The sequence below is a fragment of the Leptinotarsa decemlineata genome, unplaced genomic scaffold (genome assembly GCF_025532065.1).
Source record: "Leptinotarsa decemlineata unplaced genomic scaffold, Ldec_3_MD MMD2_P_RNA_scaffold_12, whole genome shotgun sequence".
NCBI lineage: Eukaryota > Metazoa > Arthropoda > Insecta > Coleoptera > Chrysomelidae > Leptinotarsa > Leptinotarsa decemlineata.
This window is the reverse complement of record NW_027412526.1, coordinates 7058213-7075840: the sequence shown is the minus strand read 5'-3', so window position 1 is coordinate 7075840 and position 17628 is coordinate 7058213. Positions and strand designations below refer to the sequence as shown.

The 17628-nt window shown below is 37.9% G+C and overlaps 1 protein-coding gene across 2 annotated transcripts; it reads right to left on the bottom strand.

The window, feature by feature from the left end:
• Window positions 1-4986: 4986 nt before the first annotated feature.
• LOC111503391 (facilitated trehalose transporter Tret1) lies at window positions 4987-16433 on the bottom strand. 2 transcript variants are annotated; one of them, XM_074173344.1, is made up of 2 exons: window positions 16157-16433; window positions 4987-6506 (listed from the first exon to the last, which is right to left on the bottom strand). In XM_074173344.1, exon 2 carries the CDS (start codon window positions 6472-6474, stop codon window positions 5146-5148), a length of 1329 nt encoding a protein of 442 aa, XP_074029445.1. In that variant the 5' UTR covers window positions 6475-6506; window positions 16157-16433; the 3' UTR covers window positions 4987-5145. The 2 variants fall into 2 exon arrangements, with proteins under 2 accessions (XP_074029445.1, XP_023013454.2); XM_023157686.2 differs by lacking the exon at window positions 16157-16433 and adding an exon at window positions 12186-12360.
• Window positions 16434-17628: the final 1195 nt, after the last annotated feature.

Genomic DNA, 17628 nt, shown 5'->3' with positions numbered 1-17628 from the left:
GTTGTTAGAACTCTGGTATAATCATGATTGAAATTTAGATTTTGACATGGAGTGTTTATACGCAGGTTAGTCTATTGACTCATGATAATAATTTGTTTGACATGCAAGCAATTTTGAAAGTATTATCAAAATCACTAAGAGGATCATTTTTTTTTAATAATTCAAAGTTCAATTACGATTTTTGTTGTAATTAGAGCAAATGATGTTTCCAATTATCATTTCCGAATGATCTTTGTAGCATGTAATCATATAATAACAAAAAAAAATGTTGCACGTATTTGCTCTATTCGAAGAAAATATCTTTTTAAGTTAACAATACCAATTGTCAGTTTGAGAAATATCGTTTTTTGTTGTTTCTAGGAGCGGGTTCCTCAAAAATATGTATAACTAGAAGGGAATTATTCAATAAAATGAATGGTTCTGGTTATTCAATATTAGAAGAGTGAGTCAACGCATTTCGTCGAAATGCGTACAAAGTGTCCAAAACAAGGTTTACCTTCACTTCATGAAAAAATTTCGTTCTTTGCCCTGGATTCCAAGAAAAGATGGCAGAGATCTAATCGAATTCATGACAGATTTGTTATGAAAAACGAAAACTGGCTGAATACTTCAATAAGTTTTTCGAATTTCGTCATTTCATCTGAGAAAGCAAGTAGACCTAAAATTACTTTCAGCGCATCTTCAGAGAGAACAAAACGCCAAAAAACGAAGTCCCTAAGAAAAACCTACACGCCCGAAGAATTTTCTCTCGCCTCTCATATGAGTTTGCGATGTTCTGATCAAGTTGCAGCACCTAGTGTGGTAAAGGATGTCACTCAAGCAACTCCGACGCGAAGGAAGAAGTATAAAACTGCTTTCAAGTCTATAGTGTACCCAAAAAGCGACAACTCACAGGAGCAGAGGCTCTGACTATGTATGTTGAAGCCCAACTGACAAGACACCAATATAATATAATAAGAGAGCAAGATAAGGAGATATTTCCATCTTATAAGAAGATCCAAGCGGCGAGTAAGGAATGTTATCCTAATAAGGACAGCATTATAGTAACAGAGACTTCTGCCGAAGTTCAACTGCAAGCTCTTCTCAATCATACCGCTTCACGCCTCCTGGATGCTCAGCACGCAGTTTTGAGTAGCAAGACACCCAAGACCTTTCAGAAATTGATTTTAATTTGTAAGTGGGGGTTTGATGGATCAGGACAAGCAAAATATAAACAAAATTTCGACAGTGATCTGAATGCTAGAGATGCAAATATTTTCATTTCCTCTCTTGTCCCTATTAGACTGATATCAGAAAAAACCTCAGAACAACAAGAGCAACAAGAAATTATTGTTTAGCGGAACACAAGAAATTCCTCTACACGGTATTGTAGACCAATAAGATTTCAGTTTCAACATGAAACCCAAGAATTATCCAGATGTGAAATTGAATATATAGATGCACAAATACAGCAATTGCGGCCACTGACATATGAATTCAATAACACCCATATTGAGGTGAATTTCAAATTGCTACTCACAATGGTTGACGGCAAGGTGTGTAATGCACACACGGAAACTACATCGACACAAAAATGTTTTACCTGTGGTCTCACATGCAAATATTTCAATATTATTGAAAAAATCTCCTTTGTAACCGAACTTGGAATTTGGCCTATCTGTGCTTCATGCATGGATACGGTTTTTCGAATGTCTACTACACCTTGCATATAAACTACCGTTGAAGATATGGCAAGCCCGTGGAGAGAAAAACAAGCAAATTGTAGCGACTACAAAAAAAGATATCCAAAATCAGTTCCGACATGAGTTAGGTCTATTGGTAGATAAACCAAAGCCCAGTTTTGAAAGTACCAATGACGGAAATACTGCAGGCGCTTTTTCACTAATCCAGATGTATCAGCAAAAATAACTGGTGTTGAGAATTTCAATTATGCTCGTCCATTGTTTTTTGTTTCTGCATCTGTACATTTGAATTTTCAGTTGAGAATCTCAATATATTGATTGAAAAGATGAAAGTCAATCATCATCATTGCTAATTAATAATTTCATTGACACTTGAAGTTGAAATTCATAGTTTTAAATTCAATCACTTTTAGTTGGATATATTAAGCCTGACATAATCACTAATTGAATGTACATGTCACAACTCTAACAACAAGACCGCTGACATCGAGGACGCCTTGGTGGAAAAAGTATTCCAACCATCATCCCTTACCAAGATGATGCGAGAAAACCGCCCGTTTCCTCTGATTTTGGTTCAAGTGAACCAAAATCATATCGTCGTCGTCCCATATCTACGACGTCCGGGATCTTCTTAACGTTATAGTTAAGGTTGAGCCCCAACACCACAAAAAACTGGTAGGGCAGTGTCACAGATGTCAGCGGTTCCGGCATTGCCAAAGGAACTGCTTAGCGTCAAGTGCGCCGACAGACACCTTTTAGGTGAGTGCAAAAAGCAGATCCACTGAAGTGCAACAACTGCAATGGTGTGCATATTAAGAACTAAAGCAGTTGTTCTGAGTTCCCCAAGGTTCGTAGGAGGACCAAAGTAGGTGCAGGTGCCCCCCGAAGTACACCCACACCTGGAAGGCGTCCTGCCGGAGCATCTGGCGCATGCCCGGGAATGAGCTACGCAGGAGCGCCCAAGAGCGGTAACACCTCCGACAGGCCGACCGCGTCATCCGGTAGTCCTTATCCGTCGGAGATTAGTGATATCTGTACCACTCTGGACCAGATGAAGAAAATCTTCGTTCAGTTTCCCTTCTGTATCTGTAGAGTAGGGAGGATAAGTGTAAGCCCACAACACTTAGGCCACATGTGACCCATTGTACATCCTCCCGAGGAGTTGTCCTCTTAGGTCATCGTCCATCCTGTCCTTTCCAGGAAGGTGGGAAGGCCAAATAAAATAAATAAAATAAATAAAATCCCCTTTATATCGGCAGGTGTAGGCCAAGACTCGCCGAACACACACTCTCTTATTGAAAAGTTTACACTTTGTTGAAACTTGACTCAGATCACAATCCAGTCATCCTGATGCTGGGTGATGATCCCCCTCCCCAGGAATATCGCGTGAGATAATCCACGGATTGGGAAGCCTCCAAGGCTCATCTAGTGGAGACAAGTATAGACCGTGAGGCTCTTCAAACTCGTAACAGTCTCGACGCGGCGGTGGAGGATTTTGAGTTGTCTGTGAACAATGATTTTCACGCAGTCACAACCAGGACGGAGTGTCCTCTACGAAACTATAATGAGTTTCCTCCCAGGATAAAGAACCTTATCCGGAAGAAAAACCGACTCGAACGAGTTAATCAGCGGACTCTTTATCCTGGAGACAAAGCTGCGGCTAGCAGGATGGCTGAACGAGTTAAACAAGGTATCACTGACTATAGAAACGAGAGGTGAAGCGTGTAATTGAAATCGTTCGAACCTGGGGATGATGAGTTCTGGCGAGTCATCCGCAGGCTCGAGAAGAGGAAAAACGCTACCTCCCCCCTTTACGGACTGCTCGGCATCTGCTACTTCCCTACCGAGGAGGCGTTGGCGTTTGCAGATACAATGGAGAGTAAGTTCCAGCTTAACGTTGATCCGGATGATAACATCGACCGGGATATCCCGCTGGAACACCAGGTTCGGCGTATCCTTAGAGAAAATGATGACCAAGTTATCCGTCCAGCTTCGGAGGTAGAATTGAGGGGGATATATTAGGGCCGCCAAACCCAAGAAGGCTCCGGAGTTGATTCAATCAACAATAGGTTGTTGAAGCAGCTCCCCGAGAACTTCATGATATACCTGCTGAGTATCATCAACAGCTCAATCGCCCCCAGATACTTCCTTTGAAGATGGAAGCATGCCGTAGTTGTCATGATTTTGAAACAGGGTCAGAACCCGCTGTTTCCCCAGAATCATCGTCCGATTGTTCTGCTTTGCTCAAATGCTAAGTTGGCTGAACGTGTTGTGCTGTCCGGTGGATTAGGTCCTTTCTAAAAGGCAGAACATTTCATGTTCAAGTAAAAAAAAACCTGTCTCCTGTCAGGAAAATCCAAGCTGGAGTGCCTCAGGAAGCTGTACTGTCTCTACTACTGTACAGCCTTTACGTGAGCGACCTTCCGAGGTTCAACCACGTGAAGGTTTCCCTTCAAGCCGATAACACAGCTCTCCTCGACTCTCCCATGGGTCGTGCGTTGGCAGTCGTCTACATTCAACGTGCATTGGATGACCTCGAACGCTGGTACCTCGAATGGAAGGTTCGGGTAAAACCCAGCTAAAACTCAGGCGATATATTTGGGCAGACGTAACGTTTTCCCAGACACAAAGGTCACGATATCAGGCAGGGAGATCGAATGCCAACCACGAGTCAAGTACCTAGGTCTTTGGATAGATCGCCGACTCTCCTGGGCAAATCACATTGATTACATCAAGAGCAAGGTTCAGTCGACGATAGTTAAACTCTATTCTCTGGACATTGAAACCCCAACCTTAGAAATAAGGTTTTACTATACAATGTACATTTACAATACATTATGTATGCTTCAGGTGCTTTCCATTCTGGATAGATTACATAACAAATTTCTAAGGATGCTGGTGAATGCTTCATGGTTCGTGCGGAATGAAGCTACCCGCAGATATAAGCTGTTAACTATACATCAGTCCATTCAGTCGAGGAATCAGTGAGTTTTCGAGTGAGCAGTTAAATGTCATTGAATTCAGGCAATTATTAAAAGTTCCACCATTTTGTTAAAGTTGGAGATATTGACATTATATTCTAGTGTTGTGAAGCATCTGTCAGGAGCTTTAATGTCACAAGACCCCCTTAACTTTCAATTTTATTCCGAGATGACGCCCAGTCGCCATCTTAAAAGTTTCTTCTGTCAATTTCACTTCAAAATAAAGTATTCATGCATTAAGTCCATTATCGGAAATTTCAACTTTTTGAGTTGATCCGTTCAAAAAATAAAAAGGGGGAGGGGAATTTAAGAAATGCACTGTATACAAATAGAACTTTTATCACAATGTTTGTATAACAAAACAATATATACAAAGTACAATGTTATAGGCAACTTAACAATCTTTCTACCGACTCTCTCTCATTCTCTCTTTCTCTTGTTGCTCTCGGGATTCCCATGCTGAATCTCGAATTTGTCTGCATCTACAATATGGAATTATTTCTACTAGGTACAATCGAAGTTTTTCTTAAGATATTTTGAATTTCCATGAACGTTTTTCCTCTAGTTTCCGGAACATAAAAGAGAGTGAAAATGACATAAAGTATACTGAAAACTGCAAAAAACCAAAATGTTTCCCCAGTTCCAAGAGCAGTGGTCATATCGGTGAAGAATTTGGTTATAATAAAAGAAGTAAAATAACAACTGAAAGTGGTAGCGGAAGCTGCAAGTTGCTTCAAGTCACTAGGAAACAATTCCGAAGATATTGTCCAAGGTACCGCAGCAACTCCAATTTGGAACACTAGGATCAGCAGGACCAGAGACGTTATTGGTAACCAGAATATCGGCTCAGTACTCAAAGAAGTCTTTTCCTTGATGAAGAAAAAAGCTCCCATTGAAATCAAGCAAAGTGCCATAATGCTGCAGGAAGAAATCATCAGAGTTTTTCTACCAAACTTGTCAATGACATAAGGACCCACGAGGCTGGAGGAAAATAGGCACGCCCCTACCACAAGCGAAGCTATGTCCGAAGGTATTTCTGTACCTGACGATTCGAAGATCGGTTGGAGATAGAAAGTGATCGCGTTGATGCCAGAGAATTGCTGGAAGGCCAGAAGGGAAACAGAAATGATCAATGCTTTTCTCAGACCAGAGCTTTTGAGGACATCCAGCAGATTTCCTTGTTTTTCATTGGCGAGCGTAGTTCTGATGTGACTGAGCTCACCTGCCACTTCGTCCTTGCCTGAGGATCTGAGAAGCATGAGGACCTTCTCGGCTTTGTCCAACTGGCCCGTTTTAACTAGGTAATAAGGAGTTTCCGTTCCCAAGAATAAAAATGATATGAAAAACGCTAAAGGAAACAAAGCCAGGACGAAGTTGAACCAAAAAACTGAGAGAAACGATCCGATGAGGTACGGGAGGAAGTTGCCAAAAGCCCAAAATATTCCCAAAGTGACAGAATACGGTCCTCTTTGACTTTCTTGGGCTATCTCCGCTATATACATCGGAAGTAAATTGTATCCTGCTCCTACTGCTATTCCTCCAAATAGCCTTCCGAAATAATATATGTTCACATCCTTCACGATGGCCATTGATAAATATGAGGTGAAGTGGGGTACCGCTATGCAGAGGAGAGCGATTTTTCTGCCGAATTTTTCTGCTAGATAGCTGATAGGTATTGTGCCCAGTATAGCTCCAATGTTGATGAGGGATCCTATCCATGCTCCTTCGTTGTCGGTGATTCGTCTGGACAAAGGGTTAATGGAGCTGTCGGTGGAGTTCAGCTTCGTTAACATGGGAGAGGTCCAGGACATCGTGATATCTCCTGAAGTGGCCAAGAGATCCACTGAAAATATAAAAACAAAAATTACTTTTTATAGTTATAATCTGTTTCCTGACAGTAGATGTGATAAATTTTCATGATGAATGCAAAACATTAACAAAGTGCTCAAACAAAGTTTTATGATTCCGTTGTGATTTGCCACAGTTATAATTCGTTTGGAAAACCTATTGATGCCATTATGTGTGGAATATAACGATGTTCAAATGTCCGCCATGGCTTTTCTGGGTGGAGCGCATCTGAAACGTCCAATTTTACATGACTGACCTGCGGTTTGAGAAAACCCCACAAGAAAGAGTCTAACTGGGTCAAATCGCACGATATCGCTGGTCAGTTCGCATCACCTCCACGTGAGATAACCATGCTTCCAAATCGCTTGTGTAGAATATCCAATATGGCATGAGCTCTATGGCACTTAGCGTCGTCCTGTTGAAAGCACATATCCTTGGTGTTCGGATCATCCAATTCAGACCAAAAGAAGTTGGTCGTCATTGACCTATAGTGCTCGCCGTTGGCAGTGTAGAATATCCAATGTGCCATGAGCTCTGTGGCACGTAGCGTCGTCTTGTTGAGAGCACATATCGTTGATATCCAAATCATCCAGTTCAGGCCAAAATAAGTTGATGATCATTGACCTATAGTGCTCGCCGTTGGCAGTGTAGGATATCTAATGTGGCATGAGCTGTGTGGCACGTAGCGTCGTCCTGTTGAAAGCACATATCCTTGGTGTTCAGATCATCCAATTCAGACCAAAAGAAGTTGGTCGTCATTGACCTATAGTGCTCGCCGTTGGCAGTGTACAATATCCAATGTGGCATGAGCTGTGTGGCACGTAGCGCCATCCTGTCAAAATCACAAGTCTTTGGTATCTAAATCATCCAATTCAGACCAAAAGAAGTTGGTCGTCATTGACCTATAGTGCTCGCCGTTGGCAGTGTACAATATCCAATGTGGCATGAGCTGTGTGGCACGTAGCGCCATCCTGTCAAAATCACAAGTCTTTGGTATCTAAATCATCCTATTCAGGCCAAAATAAGTTAGTGATCATTGACCTATAGTGCTCGCCGTTGGCAGTGTAGAATATCGAATGTGGCATGAGCTCTGTGGCACGTAGCGTCGTCCTGTTAAGAGCACATATCCTTGGTGTCCAAATCATCCAATTCAGGCCAAAATAAGTTGATGATCATTGACCTATAGTGCTCGCCGTTGGCAGTGTAGAATATCCAATGTGGCATGAGCTGTGTGGCACGTAGCGCCATCCTGTCAAAATCACAAGTCTTTGGTGTCTAAATCATCCTATTCAGGCCAAAATAAGTTAGTGATCATTGACCTATAGTGCTCGCCGTTGGCAGTGTAGAATATCCAATGTGGCATGAGCTGTGTATCACGTAGCGTTGTTCTGTTAAAACCACAAGTCGTTGGTGTCCAAATCATCCAGTTCAGGCCAAAATAAGTTAGTGATCATTGACCTATAGTGCTCGCCGTTGGCAGTGTAGAATATCTACTGTGGCATGAACTGTGTCGCATGTAGCGTTGTCCTGTTGAGAGCACATATCTTTGGTGTTCAGGTCATCCAATTCAGGTCAAAATAAGTTAGTGATCATTGACCTATAGTGCTCGCCTTTGGCAGTGTATAATGTCCAATGTGGCATGAGCAGTGTGGCACATATCGCCATTCTGTTAAAACCACGTCGTTGGTACGAATCATCCAATTCAGGCCGAAATAAGTTAGTGATCATTGACCTATAGTGTTCGCTGTTGGCCAATGTGGCTTGACCTGTGTGGCACGTAGCGTCGTTCTGTTAAGAGCATATATCCTTGGTGTCCAAATCATCCAATTCAGGCGAAAATGAGTTAGTGATCATTGACCTATAGTGCTCGCCGTTGGCAGTGTAGAATATCCAATGTGGCATGAGCTGTGTGGCACGTAGCGTTGTCCTGATGAAAGCACATATCTTTGGTGTTCAGATCATCCAATTCAGGTCGAAAGAAGTTGGTGATCATTGACCTATAGTGCTCGCCGTTGGCAGTGTATAATGACCAATGTGACATGAGCTGTGGGGCACGTAGTGCCATCCTGTTAAAAGCAATTCGTTGGTGTCTAAATCATCCTATTCAGGCCAAAATAAGTTAGTGATCATTGACCTATAGTGCTCGCCGTTGGCAGTGTCGAATATCCAATGTGGCATGAGCTGTGTGGCACGTAGCGTTGTCCTGTTGAAAGCACATGTCCTAGGTGTTCAGATCATCCAATTCAGGCCGAAAGAAGTTGGTGATCATTGATCTATAGTGCTCGCCGTTGGCAGTGTAGAGTATCCAATGTGGCATGAGCTTTGTGGCACGTAGCGTTGTCCTGTAGAAAGCACATGTCCTTGGTGTTCAGATCATCCAGTTCACACCAAAAGAATTTGGTGATCGTGGACCTATAGTGCTTGCCGTTGGCAAGCAATCAATAAAGAACTCAATATGATCAAGTAAATTGCAGTAAACAATGGATTCAAAGCTGAATTATTAAACAAACTATTTTCTAAAAAAGTCTACGCAAAATCCATTCGAGACGTTTTTCCTTTTGATAAGTTAGATGATCAAAATCAAAATTATAGAGCTTTAATGTATTTTGGAAAAGCAATAGAAAAAAAGGCTTCATTTTTGAGGAAACGAGATATTAAAATTGTATAAAGAACAAGTATTACGTTGAGAAAGTTAGTTAGGAATCGAATGCAGGAACATTATAGGAGCTATGTAAGTAAGAAATCAAGTTCAACATATTCAAATGATGTGTCAGAAGAAAATTATATTTTTAACGAAGAGTATGAAATTTTACACATAGAAAATGAAGGTTTGAAACTGAATCATTTGGCAGCAATGAAAATTAATAAACTTAAAATTTCAAACATTCTAATGAATGACCAACTGGATTTGAATAGATCACCGTTATTGAAATTGTTTAAACAAAAAAAAAACAAGGAAGTATCATTATTGATGTACAAGTGAGGTAATATGTTACAAGTAATCATAATTGAAGAGGTACCTCAGGTATATAAAAGTTGTGGGGGCTTAGGTAATTCGATGGAGGTAGTCTCAATTGTAGTTATAGTCGAAGCAACCGATATTGTGCATAGTTAAAGCTGTCGGCGATCTCAACGGCCAAAAAAACCAATACAGAGAAATAAAGCCCCTGCCAACTAGTCAATGTGAACTCTAGGCTTGGTGGTTCGTATTGGATGATTTTTACTAACCGAATTTTATGATTGGCTGAAGAGTCATAAAATTGAATTTGATGTCATGTTACGGTGTCGAATAGAATACGAGGATGGTTATAGGAGTCATGTTGTCAATGTTCATTTAAGGAACTGATTGCGATTTGAGTGTTGCAATTCGATAGTGGTGCAGTTATAACTACTTAAAATTTTTGTTATCTGTTTAAAATGTGGCGTCCTTGGACATTATACTAATAGTACTAACGAATGTGATAACAGCGCAGAGTTTTTCTTGTGTAGTGATTCCAATAGCGATGGTGAACAATTCGAAAAAGAGATGCCAGTGAATAAGATTCGGATGCATTTGAACATTGAAACACGGAGAGTATGTTTCAATGTATATAAGAATCTACATCTCAAGTTTGGTTTTGAGGGAAATAAACTATTACAAGCAACATCAGATTTGACCAAAATTCCTTTCTCAACTGTACGTAACATAGTTAGAAACACACCTTATGAACGCATGAGGCGATGTGATACGGGAATACCGAAACCTTCAGATGTTCATCTAATAAAATCATCAGAAAGAACAATATACGACTGTTACAAAAGAAATGAGATACCTCTGATTGAAATCATAAGGAAGAAATTGAATACTTTCGGCCATAACAGGAGCTGCTGTGACAAAACTCTCCAGAATTGGATGAAGAAACTAGGATTTAGATTTGAAATAATAAACAAACGTCAAGCAGTTATGGAAAGCAATAGAATAGATGATTTGCGTAACAAATACATAGATCAAATAACTAAATATAGACAAGAACAACGAAAAATTTTCTATTTGAACGAAACTTAGCATGACACTCACGACACAAATACGAAAGGGTGGACTGATGGTTCGAGAATATGTACGCCTAACATGCATACAAACAAAGGATCGCGAATAATCATTGTGCATTGCGGAGGAAGTAAAGGATGGGTTCCGAATTCTTTGAAATTATGTGGAAAAAACTTGAGGACTGCAGTGTTGACTATTATAAGAACATGGAAGCTAACATTTTTGAGGAATAGTTTGAAAACACATTGATCCCAAATTTGGATGCAAATAGTATAATAGTTCTTGACAACGCTTCCTATCATTCGCGACACCTCATCAAAGTACCGAATAAAAATTCGAGGAAAGATGAAATACAAAGTTTTTTAATGGATACCAATTTGTATTTTGAAGATAACTATACTGAAACCCAACTACTTGGAGTATTACAGACAAAAACATTTGAAAAAGTGTATGCCCTTGAGAGAATAGCTGAAATGTATTCCCCTGAGAGTTCCCCCTCTTTTTGTGTTTTCATCGAGTTTACTTGGGGAAAATTGAAACAAAACATCAGGCGTGAAAATAATTTTCCAAAATTTGATAAGAAGGTAATAGAGCTGGTTAAAAAAGAAGTATCTAATATTACCGAAGAAGACTGGCAGAAAAGGATTGAAAAAGTAATATATGGAGAAGCTAACTTGAAATGCCATCGGAAAAGGAATCCACATGTTTCTAGAAATTATATGAAATCGAGAAAGGTTAATGCAGTCAAGCTGCTGGAAAATAATTCGATGAAAATCAAAAGATAAATAGATAAGTACTATTTTGATCATTCCCATATTGATTTCAATTTAAGAGCCATCGGTAGACAGAATAATTAGTGACTGGATTGACTATAAATCGGTTCAATTCGTGAGGTTGCAGTCAACAGTTGGGCTGTTATAAATGTTGTTGAATTAACGTTATCATTATTATTTCTGCTTTGATAATTATTCATTTCAAATAATGGTGGACGAGCGGGTTTGATGTCGTCGAGTAGAACTACATTTTTATCAAGACTCGTTGCTCCGATCGACTTTCCACACGAGTACTTTTATTCATAAAATTGTCCAAGTAACCTTATTTTGTTGAAAAATATTGAAAAATATCTGTCATTTCAAAGTTTTGGGGTGTGGACCATCGGGGGTAGTCCGTTCCTGACTTTGTAGCAAAACAACTGACTCCTGCATGAAAGCTCATCGAAGGAATTCATTTGTTTAGTCAATTACCAAAATTTGGATGATTTTGAATATTCACTTGAAAAGTTATCAAAGAAAAACATTTTTCATTTTGTAACTTCGAGGGCCCGTAACTTGGTTACGAAGACTTTTAGGAAAAAAAGTTATATGAAGTACTGGTGATATTTTGACCCCATCTATACATTCCCGAAAGGAAAAGAGGAAGTCCAAGGACACCCTGTATAAGGAAGGTTGCACTATATCGTTAATTTGAACTATACCTGTGGTATATAAATAATAGTGTAAGAAGCAACTTGTAGTATTCAAATCACTGTTGATATAGTTCTCAAATAAAGTTTGTGGAGATCAAATTGTAAAGTGCAGTTTATGAAAATATCCTTAGATATTTTAAATGTACAATGCCCATTCAATATCTAAGTCGCTAAATAGTTACCTGAACATATCATTAAGAGGGTATAACTGATTTTTCTCCAAAAAACAACCATTTTCCATATGATACACGTTATTACTGATTAGAAAAAAACAGTACATTCATTGTTATACGACATTTCATTCAAAATTGCGACTGTTATCAATTATCGAAATACTCCAGGCCACTTTTGATTTGATAATAGGTATGTACCTACGTGATTCTTACTTGACACTTAATGAACTTGAAAATTGAATCAAGAACATTTTTCAATGCAGATAATACTGTTTTTGTTCGATAATGATGAAATAATTTGTTTTTTCGAAGATATAAAGTCAGAAATGAAAAAAAATAGGAAAAACTCGAATTGACTACGAATTTAAACAACACTTCATTGCAAAATTTTTACAGAACACCGTTTCATTATTCAGGGTACAGCATAATGACCGTCGATTGGCGGTATTTTGGGAAATAATAGGATTCGAATCCTGAAAATCGACAAATATAGGTTTTTTTCATATGCTTTATCGAATGAAAATAAATATCGTTTTCTCAACAATTCCAGTTATACCGGAATCAAATGTAACACCTGATATATCTCCACGTATTACCTGGCATAATTCTAATGTGAGTTTGTGAATTACACTCTACAGGGTGTTCCAAAGTAAGTCGGCACCATTGTCAACTCCTTTATTATTGATGCTACGAATTCGGTTGAACAGGCAAACTAGTAGCATTTTCAATGGCCTTCTCGATGCCGAAAACAAAAAATACTTCATAAAATGGAACACCCTATATTTGATCATGCATTTCAATTCATAATAACATTCTCAACAACAAAGCACATATCACCTTCCTTCCTAAAGTTGAAAATGAGTGACTTATGTGGAAATACTTATTTCTTTCACCAGTACCAAAAATTCCTTTGTTTTGGCAAATAAAGAGCTATAAAATATCGAGTAAATATTCAAAAACACCGCCTTTTTGTTGAACTCATATTTGGGTCCTTCCCTTGACACTATGTGAAGCTTTCAACACAATTCGGTCATCAATTCTATTGTTTCAATATAATGACATTATTATGCTTTATTTTATACACCTTATTTTTCAGAAATCCCCAAAAAATAAAAATCTAGAGGTGTCATGTCTGGTGAACGAGAAGGCTACTCAACAGGACCATTTGTAGCAATCCATCCGTTTTCGAAAACAGTCTTACAACAATATTTTTACGCCACTGAAATCATGTGCTGATGTTCTGTCCTGCTAAAAATAGATCATCTAACAATCCTCCAGATCAAGATCATCGAAAAACTCTTGCAACACTCTTGTTAAAGAATTAGTGTAACGGGATCCGGCCAAAGAACCATGGTAGAAAAATGGACTGATAATTCTGCCTCTAAATAGACCACATATACTAAATAGTCTTTGCGGATTGTGGAGATGGACTAGAAATGTATTATGCCCACTCCAATAATGAAAATTCTTTCTATTATACATTTCATAATTTGAAAAATCAGCCTAATCGCTCCATATAATATTTCTATAGAAGTTTGGATCTTATCTGCATTTATTCATAAGCCACTGACAAAACTCCAATCGTGTCTCGAGGTCACCAGGTCCTAGTGTTTGCACTGGTCTTAACTTATAAGAAGAAAATGTATGTTTCTCCAGAATTTGTTGAGTAACAGACGGTGGAACAGCTATTTCTCCAGATAAATCTCTAATGGAATTATTTGGATTTACCTCAAAGTAGGCTAAGTTTTAAATTTCTGTATCTTCAGATATTACAAAACGTTTTTTAGTTCTTTTCTTTTCAAAATCGACGATTAAGCACAGCAAAAAACGTCCATTAGGTAATTCACGATCGCGGAACGTGTTAGAAACCTAACACTTGAGCGTGGTAGATTCAACTTTCCCCATTGGTAACAACGATAGCATATACAGGGAGATAGAATTTTGAATTTCAATGTGAAAATTGAGTTTGATTCATACATTCTGATGAAGAAGCTTTGGTAGGCAAAATAATCAGAACAATCACCAGAATAAACTACTTCTATATACAATCCATGTGAGTTTTTCCCATTCATGTGAGCATGTGATTTGGATTGTGAAGGTCAGTAGAAATACAAAGCAGGGCCTGGCAGACTTTCTGCACATAACCCCAAATTTGTTTTGGCACAAGAGTGTGTGTGTGTGTGTAAGAGCGTGAGGAAGGGTTTTCATAAGAGTGTGAGGTGTCGGTTTGTCACATGAGTTTCAACTGATCCGTTTCAACGATAACAAACGTTACCATCGACGTCATTTTGATTTTTTTTCTACTACGCTCAATTTTAAGTTTACACGCCAACTTGGGCAGCTCTTACTGCCCTTCTGACATGTTGGATCACACGTTGAAACGTTAGGCCCTCCATCGCCGTCGACGACGTAATTTTTTCTCTACCCACGCTCAATTTCAAAAAACCGGCAACGCCCCATGAGTCACATTGCCCCCATAAACAATGCTTTATTTTACAACCGACAACACCGAACTGTTTGCGCTATCAAACGCTTTTTTACACGCTTTATATTAGCTTCACTTGTATGTATGTACGTATGTTTATTTGTAACTTTCAAGCTCGGGATTTATATTGACAGAATTATCGGCATTATTGCTTGATCTATTCGCGGGTAGATGGCGCTATACGTAACCTCATTGATATTTCTTGATCTATTCGCAGGCAGATGGCGCTGTACGTAACTATCAATTATTACCTGACCTGTTTCTGGGCAGATGGCGCTGTACGTAACTATCAATTATTGCTTGGGCTATTCGCGGGCAGATGCCGCTGTAGGTAACCTCCTTGATAGGTTGTTCAAAAGAAAATCAAAATAAAAAACATATTTTAAGAATCATTAGTGTTAGCGAAATTTTGTACTACAGATGAAATATTTAAATATTTACAATTATCCGTGATTCAGTAGAGAAAAAAGTTTTGAACGAAACGGAAGATACATTTAAAAATCTAATTCGATTATTTGAAAGCAAACCAGAATATGGACTTCAACAATGAAAACTTTATCGTAAATTGTACACTCAAAAAATTCAGTTACTCAAATATTCGAAAAAAACGAAAAATTAGAATTGAGGTGCTTGACATACATATCAAATCAAAAGATCGATTTGGAAAATAAAATTATTCACTAAAAAAATATTTTTAGTTCATTAATATTTTGAATGGAAGTTCAAATCAAAACATCAAGACTGAATTGATTTTTGAAAATATTACTGCAAATTTTCTCTTAACTTCGAAACAAATTTTACATCTGTGCACCCTCTGTTGGAGACTAATTGCATCTCAGAATTACTACTGAATTTGAGACCTCAAACTTTATTATGTTGTTTGAGAGGAATTTTACATTCATGCGCCGTCTGTTGAAGATTTATAATACTAGTGACTAGAACTTAAAAAAAATATTTGTGGGCACTTTGTGGCATATTTTTGTATATCAGGCGCCCGTCGCTTTTTTCACAATAATACTAGTAGTTTCTGTTCGTTATTGTTTTAAGCTCATTTAAAAGATGTTCTTATAAAGAGTGTTTTTTTTAGTTTTTTAAACTATATTTATTGTTTTATCACCACACCCGCATTATTTTTAGGGTTTCCATATTTTCACACCGCGCATATACACACTCTTATGCAAAAACAAATTTGAGGTTATATGCAAAACTGTGCCAGGCCCTGCTTTGTATTTCTACTAAGGTACTAGTTGGGTGGTTTTAATTTCTGGACCGTTTTAACTATTTAGAACGTTTGACTTATCTATAAATTATCGACAGTTCATACTATTCATTAAACATTATCGACAATTTTGATACATTGAGTTTATTGTCACTCAACATTACCAAAAAATTGTAACAATTCTATACCTCTCATACCACAAATTACTTCTTAATAACTCTAGGGGTCGATGCGATGAATAAAGATTAAAAAAAACAAGTGGAAATAATTAATTACCTTTGCATCAACATCAGTTTGATAAAAATCACCACATTGTAGCAGCAAATCAGAGAAAAGATCCTTATCATCAATGTATCAGCTCTCAATTCCATTTCTTGACTAGCTGCGATGGACAAAATTGGTCTCAGCATTGGGTTTTCTTCCAGTATGTGTTTTTTTACTAAGTTTTCATACTTTGGAGGTTTTTTTCTTTGAGAGGTTTCATTCAGTGATTGTATTTTATCTGTTCCCATTGATAAGCACTTGAGCAGCAGGAGGTCAAATGTACTCCTGCGGCACTAGTACTTAGTAACAGGACAGAGTAACTGTGTAGTATTCTGGAACACCTGGAATAAACAGAATTTCAGGAAAAATATCCAAAATATTTTAATGAATTCTAATCTAAATTTTAAAACCACCTCCGGTTTTTTGATACAACAAAATTATTTGCAGCTCCATTTAGTTTTACGGCGTATTGATATTATACAAGGTGTTTCAAATTCTATCCTCGAAACTATGAGAGATACGAAGATGGTTAAATTGGGGCAAAGTTGCGCATTTACCTTAAAAATAATATGCCGTTGAGAAAGTTCTTAAATTATGAGTATATCCGAGATATCTGGAAAAAACAGAAATTTCGGAAAATCGTTTTTATTTTTTTATGGCTTTATTTTTTGAAGGATTCGAAAATAAGTTGCATTTTCACATTGCTATTTTTCCCTGCTACATAACGCTGTTTTCAGATTTGCTATCCGACGTTTTGTCCTCCGGCCACCATCATCAACTTTATTTTTTCTTATAGACTAGACAATGGATTCTTTCTGTTTTGAATAGAAACAGATTTTACCTTTCCAATGATGTATCATAAGTTTATCATTTTTTTTTTCGAATTATTGGAGATATTGAAAAAAAATATTCTTATCATAATAGGCTTTGACTTTGATGTTTCTAAATTTGACTTTCAATTTGTTACATTCAATGACATTTTGTTAATGTACAAGTCATTGGATTTTTGGCGAAAAATGGCTTTCACGAATGAAGAAAAAAGAGATATGATACAAATTTATAACAAATACACTCGTTGAAAACATCAAAGCCACGGTTTGACAATCACTTAGCAAAGTTGACTGAAGAACGCAATGAATACTTCAATAACAAAAGGAATTCCCTGATTCAGGAAATTCAGCAACTGGACCACAAAATTATCGTGGAAAGGTATAAATTCTTCATTGAATAATTCAACTCATATTAATGAGAAAATTAAAAGTTATTGAAAATCAACTGTGAAGCACTTGATCACCATTTGGTTTCAATAAACTATTGAATACAACCCCTAATACAACAAAAATATCTAATGCCTTTTCAATTGTTCATTCTATGTTTTTGGAAACTGAAATATCTTGAATAGAGGATATTATTGATTAATTCAATGCTAACAAAGTATGTGGATTTGATGAAATCTCCGTGAGAATTGTAAAAGCAGTGAGAAC